Raw genomic sequence first — 7,169 nt, forward strand, 5'->3', positions numbered from 1 at the left:
TTACAAGAAAGGAAATAGAATTATGCCTCACATGGCCCGGCCGTCAACGATATTTATAACAGAAAGAAAACACCAGCCTTTTATGCTAACCAGACATTTTTGTTTAGCTCTGTTTGGAGGAATGGAAAAGGGCAAGTGTGTTTGGTCAGAAGGTGGAAAGGGTTGTGTAAGAGCTTAATTCTCATCTTCTGTGGTAGGACATCAACAGGTAATTTCTGACACTGAAAATCTAAAAAGTAATGTAGGCACGTTGCTAAGCGATACGCAGGCAGATGGAAGAAGACTCACTCCTGTCTCTGGGGAGTGGGCAGGAAAAGGCTCAGGAGGGGAGTTGTTACGTTACATCGTAAGTTTATAAAACTGTTCGGCTTTTTAACTCAAGGGCATTTGTTACTTTTATTAAAAATTACACACACAGAACACACATTTTGAGATTCTTCTTCTTTATAACATGTGCTTTGTATGTTGTTTGGTCTGTCACTCATATAAAACACCGTTTCGGGGTAGCAGTGTTGACACTTTTTGCTTACACTCGCCGCGGGTGGGTCAGGCTTGCCTGACAGTAAAGGGACTCTGCAGCCCCCTGGCTTCTCGGCCATCTGAAGCGGTGCCTGTGCTTTAAGACGTGCTTGTCGAACACTAACTACACATTTGCTTCTGCTGCCTCGTGGTGTCTGCTGCCCCGCTGATAGGATAATCTTCAGCTCACCTTTCTCAGCTTTTCTATGTAAATGTATGCTCTGCATTGTCATTAGGGATATTCAGGAACCCACAATGGAATAAGCACAGCACACAGCCCTGCACAGATAAAGCCTCTGCCCAGTGCGTCACCGTGAAAGAATTCTGTATCCCAGATGGTTTTCCTTTCAGAGATTTACTTTGCATTAGCTCGTAACGAAATTGGGTCAGTATCTGGGGGTGCATACTCAGGAGCTTTCAGGCAAAGAACACCCTTCTCAGAAACCTGACAAATAAGTGAATAAATGTAATGTATATACTTAGTATACTTTATATATATTTTTTATTTTCCTAGCTCTTCTTAAAGTGTTTAGAATTAAGTGAGCTTCCATTGTATACTATCTTCCTTTCTTAGTCATAAAAATATCTTTAATTATACAATTGAGATCCTGCCCTGGCTGGTGTGGCTCAGTGGATTGAGCTCCAGTCTGCAAACTGAAAGGTCACCAGTTTGATTCCCAGTCAGGGCACATGCCTGGGCTGTGGGCCAGGTCCCCAGTTGGGGGGGTGCACGAGGCAACCAAATGATGTATCTCTTGCACATTGATGTTTCTCTCCCTCTCTTTCTCCCTTTCTTTCCCTCTCTCTAAAAGTAAATAAATAAAATCTTTTAAAAGTAGAACCCTCCTCTTTAATAGCACCGGCCGTCATACCACCATCTCTGGCACAGGGGTGTGAGCAGAACACACGGGTTGTATGGGGAGGCAGGAGCGGCTCCAAACACAGCATTCAATCCATTTCCTCTTATTTGCACTGTAGGAGGAGATCCCTTTTCAAAAAACTGGCTAAGCAGCCTTCTCCGTTACTCCACACCAGCCGAAGTTTCTCCTGCTTGAACCGATCGCTGTCATCTGGGGAGAGCCTCCCGGGGTCCCCCACTCACAGCTTGTCTCCCCGATCTCCCACACCCAGCTATCGTTCCACCCCCGACTTCCCATCTGGTGAGTGGGTCTCCTGGCAAGGCCAGCGAGGGACAGTTGAGAGGAGGTCGCAGTCACCCTCTTAGATCCTGAAACCCTGAGGATTATTCCAGCTTGGAGGTCATAAGATAGGGCAGTGGGGATCATTAAAATTAGACAGAAACCACTGGGTTGAAGTTTAGTGTTAGAGAGGTTTATCGGAGAAGCATTCATTTGTTAGAGTTGGATGCTGAGACAGTTTGCCGACCTTGACCTGACCTTACCTGAAACAGTTTGGGCTGGAGGGTGGAAAGGAGAGGGAAGATGGACATTGCTCACGGTGCTCTGTTTCCCACCCCCAGGTACTAACTCCTCCCAGAGCAGCTCCCCAAGTTCTAGTGCCCCCAACTCCCCCGCGGGGTCAGGACACATCCGGCCCAGCACTCTCCACGGCCTGGCCCCCAAGCTCAGTGGACAGCGATACCGGTCCGGAAGGCGTAAGTCAGCCGGCAGCATCCCGCTCTCCCCACTGGCCCGCACACCCTCTCCAACTCCACAGCCCACCTCGCCACAGCGGTCTCCGTCACCTCTGTTGGGACATTCACTTGGCAATTCCAAGATTGCTCAAGCCTTCCCCAGCAAAATGCACTCCCCTCCCACCATCGTCAGACACATCGTGAGGCCCAAGAGCGCCGAGCCCCCGCGGTCCCCGCTGCTCAAACGCGTGCAGTCGGAGGAGAAGCTGTCTCCCTCCTATGGCAGTGATAAGAAGCACCTGTGTTCACGCAAGCACAGCCTGGAGGTGACCCAGGAGGAGGTACAGCGGGAGCAGTCCCAGCGGGAAGTGACCTTGCAGAGCCTGGAGGAGAACACGTGTGACACGCCTGCCCTCAGCCGGGCCAGGCCCGTGGAACAAGGCTGCCTGAAACGCCCCTTCTCCCGGAAGCTGGGGAGGCAGGAGTCTGTGGACGAGCTGGACCGTGAGAAGCTGAAGACCAAGGTGGTGGTGAAGAAACCAGACGGCTTCCCAGAGAAGCAAGAACCCCACCAGAAATCCCACGGACTTGGGAGTGATTTGGAAAACCATTCCACTTTGAGGCTGGAAGAGAGAGAGAAGAAAAAATATCCAAAGTCTTTAGAAAGGTCAACTCATTTTGAAAACAAAGCAGCCGTGCCAGAGACGCAGTCCCTGGGCAGCCTGCTGAAGGATGCCCTGCACAAGCAGGCCAGCGTGCGGGCTAGCGAGGCCGTGACCTCGGACGGGGCAGCAGCCGGCTGTGGCCAGGCACCCGGGGACCACAGCCAGGGCACCTGTGACTTCAAACGAGCCTCTGCTCCCAGCTCCCTTCAAGATGGTCTCTGTCACCCCACTGACAGGTCCGCCCCTGGAAAGGGTGACCACATGGAGAAGGCTCCCCAGGCCAAGGAGTGTCTCCGCTGTGACAAGTTAGACAACAAGCTGGCCAACATCGATTACCTCCGAAAGAAAATGTCCCTTGAAGACAAAGATGAAAATCTCTGTCCTGTGCTCAAGCCCAAGATGACATCTAGTGCCCATGAATGCCTACCAGGGAACCCGGCCTGGCCCGTGGGCGGGCAGCAGGAGACTCCGCCGGCCTCTGAGAGCCGAGGGTTCATGAGCAGTGCCCATACAACTCAGATGAGTGGTGTGTCTTTCGTCCCTCTCAAGGCCTTAGCTGCCCGGGTGGACGGGGGCACAGAGAAGCCAGGCTTGATTGCTCCTGAGTCACCGGTTCGGAAAAGCCCTTCAGAGTACAAGCTGGAAGGCAGGTCTGTGTCGTGCCTGAAGCCAATCGAGGGCACTTTGGACATTGCTCTCCTGTCTGGACCTCAGGCCTCTAAGACCGAGCCGCCCTCCCCAGCGCCTGCACAGAGCCCCAGCCTGGGCAGTGATCTGAGGCCTTCTGCACCACCGGCTCTTCCCAGAAGTGGGGGAAAGAAGGGCGATGCCACTGGTCAGAGGGAGCCTTCCCCTGCTGGCTTCAAAATGAGCAAATCCTACCTGCTTGAGCCTCGGTTCCCGCCACCCAGCCGGGGTCTCCAGAGTTCACCAGCAGCTCCCCTGCCTGACCCAGAGGTAAAGCAGGACAGGAAAGTTTCCCATGTCACCAGGAGCCCAGTGACAGTCACAGAAAACAATCCCCAGCGGAGAGAGGGCGGCCCCAGCAAACACCAAGATCCCAGCCCTGACACAAAACACTTGCTCTTGCCCGGGCAGAGCCTGCAGAGCCCCGACCCACCCAGGGCATGTGGCCCACTCCCCACCGGAGGTGTCCCCTCAAGGGAAAAGCTGAGGGGAAGGGAGTCGTCTGCAAGGGGCCCTTCCACAGGCAGAATGGAGCCGCCTGCTGCGAGGGCTGACGTCCACAGAGACCCCTCCATGGAGCTGTGTCCTCCAGAAGCTACTAAAAGCAGTGACAACTCCAAAAATGCCCCCTGTGTGGGAAGGACTCGCCCAGACCTCCACACACAGACCCAGGCTGTGGAGAGAGCATGGGGGCCTTCCGGGAAAGCAAACCACGGAGATGGCCGAGATGAGGCAGGGCCGCTGGCCAGGGAAGACCCCCCTTTGCACTCCGTGGGCACTGCTTGTGGGAGGGGGCCAGGCATGGGAAGGAGTGGTATGGAACCCAAGTCCGAAGCCTTTCCCGCCGCTCGGTCTCTGCAGCCACCGGAGAGTGGGAAGAGTGAAAAGCTCTGCAGTTTCCCTTCTTTGCAGAAAGATGGTCCCAAGGAACCAGAAAGAAAAGAACAGCTGCAGCAGCATCTCAGCAGTGGCTCTCAGCCCTCACCCATTACCAAAGAACTGCCCTGCCTGGCCACTCAGCAGCCCTGCAGCTCTCCCAGCCAGTCTTTAGGCAGAGAGCCAGGGAGCAAGCCCTGTGTCCCAGAGCCCAGCCTGGGCCTCCAGGACCCGCCCAAGCCCCCTGCTGTGCACGGTGAAGGCAGCAGCCACAAGCCCAGGCCTGGCCCTGAGCCCAGCCCTCCGAAGTCCAAGCCCCCAGACAAGACCGTCTCCTCCCAGAAACCCACTGTTGGAGCTGCGCTTGTCAGAGAGCCTGGCACACAGTCCCCTGGTGGCCCCAGCCGAGATGGTAAGGCCGGTGGTAAGGGCGTGTTGGATGTCTTCCCTGCCCCGCTAGGCTCTCAGGACACAGCCAGCAGTGTGACTGGCTCAGGCGGAAGTGGGCCCCCAGTCTCAGTGCCCCCCAAAGGGGGTCCTCTGGACACCAAGCCAAAGCCCACAGATGGCTGGCGTGCCCCCGGGGTCCTGGAGAAGCCTGTGCACCTGCCACGGCAAGGACACGCAGGGGCGAGTGAGCCTGTGGAGCAGAAACTGCCCACTCCTGGTGAAAAGCTAAACCTGTCTCCAAAGCACCCCAAACCATCCACTGTGAAAGATGGCCCCCCGCCGTGCAGACAGACAGACAAGAGCCCTAGTCCACTGGCTGCCAGCGCAGACAGGAAGGCTGAAGGGAAGAGATGCACGGAAGCACTTTACGCCCCAGCTGCGGAGAGTGGGAAGGCGGAGGCCGGTCTGGCCCCGGCCCCCGGGGAGGCCCGGCCAAAGGGCGCGGAGAGGCCCGTGGCCGCTGTGGGGAAGGGCCTGCCGGAGGCCGCCAAGAGCAGAGCGCCCGGTCCGCAGAAGCCCCCGGCGGAGGCAGGCAGGCTTGGCGGCATGAAACGGTCGCCCTCGGCCATCGGGCAGAGCTCTTTTCGGTCCGCGGCCGGCCCCGAGAAGTCTCTGAGCTCCTCCTGCAGCTTTCCCGAAGCCAGGCCCGGAGCTCGAGAGGCCGCAGCCACCGGCAGTGACCCCTTTTCTGCCAAAGCCAATGGGGCCGCGTCCGAGACCGCGGTCCCCGGCCCCAGGGACCACCGCAAGCCGCTGCCCGCGGGCGCTGGTGGGACGCACATGACCAAGAGCGACTCGCTGCCGTCCTTCAGGAGCTCCGCCGTCACCCCGGAGCCGCACCACCCCAGCCCGAGCGTGGCGGGGGCAGCCGGCGCCCGGGACAGGGCGCTCTCGGTCTCCGTCTCCGTCTCCGTCTCCGTCTCCGTCCCCGCCAGCGCGGGCGAAACCAAAGGGAGGGAGCCCGCCCCGGCCCAGCCGCCTCCGGCCAGGAAACAGAGTGTGGGCCGGGAGGTGGCCAAGCTGTGCCCTGCGCCCAGCAGCGAGCGCCCCCTCGCCCTTTCTTCCGAGAAGGACTTTGTGGTCCGGCAGAGGCGGGGGAAAGAGAGTTTGCGGAGCAGCCCTCACAAAAAGGCCTCCTAATGGGGCCAGGCCCCGGGCGGCCCTGGGGACACGCAGCCTGAATGTGTGACTGGGTCTGGACGACCTTCCGAAACCAGCACTGTGGGGACAGCGCCGAGCGGAGCCTGCAGCCACGCCGAAGAAGGGGAAAGAGCAAGAAGACATAGAAAGAAAGAGGGGACCTTCTTCCAAATGCCTTCCCAATGGTAACCGGTAAAAATGTCACCAGATAGTGTTTGTGCAAGGAAATGGAAATACCTTTATAGTTGAGGGTTGTTGAGGAAAAAGATTTTCTCTGTAAATATCTGGCAATGTGTTTGGTTTGGGATGTAGAATCGTTACCTTGCTGCTGATTGCGTCATTTACTACAACTTTTTTTTTTTTAAATAAGATTTTTGCTTTACCACTTATCTTAATGTAGTAATGAAGCAAAATGGTTAAACCGGTGTATGTGAAAGTATAGATACATCCATACTCGTGTGTTTACACGTTCACCTGTATGTTTTGGTCTGTGGTTAAGAGACTATTTCAAGGCTACATTTTTCTAAGTTAAAACATCCTAAGTAGAGATGAAGATGCAAGAAAGCCCTAAATACAGTAGATTGTGAGTTTTTATGTGTACTTTTAACCAGAGATTCTGATAGTACTGTATCTGGCTACCTATGTTTCCAGATCTAAAGCAAGAACGACTCTAACTGCTGCCTTTGGAATCCTCCTCCATTAGGGATGGCCAGGACCAGTGGAGCCAGCCGTGTTCATTTCACGTTGTCCTAGTGGACATTTCCATCCTGGGTCCGCCTGTCCAAAAGGCCAGCTGTCCTTGTCTGTGGGTGTGGGTGTCGGATCTTCACCCCAGGTAGAGCGGGGCCTGTAAACACACGTCGCCTTTATTTCTGTTCTGCTTTTTCTTCTCTCCATGCTCTTAAACTCAGGCTTGACGCTGTGAGTCACCAGTCTAAGAAGCACACATTCTGTAGTCCTGTACCAGCCCTGCTGTTGGACGACAAACAGGGATATTACTGGCTGCACACAAATCTGCTAGTACTTAGGTTGAATAATAAGCATCAGGCATTGGAAGAGGTTTTAAATTTGCTTTTTTGAGGAAAAGAAGGGGGGTGGATTTTGGCATCATAGCATATATATTAAAGAATAATCAGGACATCAGATACCTTTTAATACATAGCTGGGGCCTTATGTTGTAGATGAAGCTTGCTGTTTTTAGCAAGTTCTGGGTTTCACATTCATTTCTGATGCATCGA

At 55.1% G+C, this 7,169-nt stretch overlaps 1 protein-coding gene across 11 annotated transcripts in view; it reads left to right on the forward strand.

Moving 5' to 3' along the window:
- MAST4 (microtubule associated serine/threonine kinase family member 4) overlaps window positions 1-6,292 on the forward strand; it is a 524,826-nt gene extending 518,534 nt beyond the window's left edge. For all 11 annotated transcript variants that reach the window (XM_053657255.1, XM_037150788.2, XM_053657256.1 and 8 more), the window contains 2 exons: window positions 1,498-1,679; window positions 2,000-6,292. In XM_053657255.1, the coding sequence (XP_053513230.1) occupies window positions 1,498-1,679; window positions 2,000-5,931 (4,114 nt within the window). In that variant the 3' untranslated portion in view covers window positions 5,932-6,292. The remainder of the gene's footprint in view (window positions 1-1,497; window positions 1,680-1,999) is intronic.
- The last annotated feature ends 877 nt before the right edge of the window (window positions 6,293-7,169 follow it).

The sequence above is a fragment of the Artibeus jamaicensis genome, unplaced genomic scaffold (assembly GCF_021234435.1).
Source record: "Artibeus jamaicensis isolate MK-2021 breed Jamaican fruit bat unplaced genomic scaffold, CSHL_Jam_final scaffold_369, whole genome shotgun sequence".
In the NCBI taxonomy this organism is placed as follows: domain Eukaryota; kingdom Metazoa; phylum Chordata; class Mammalia; order Chiroptera; family Phyllostomidae; genus Artibeus; species Artibeus jamaicensis.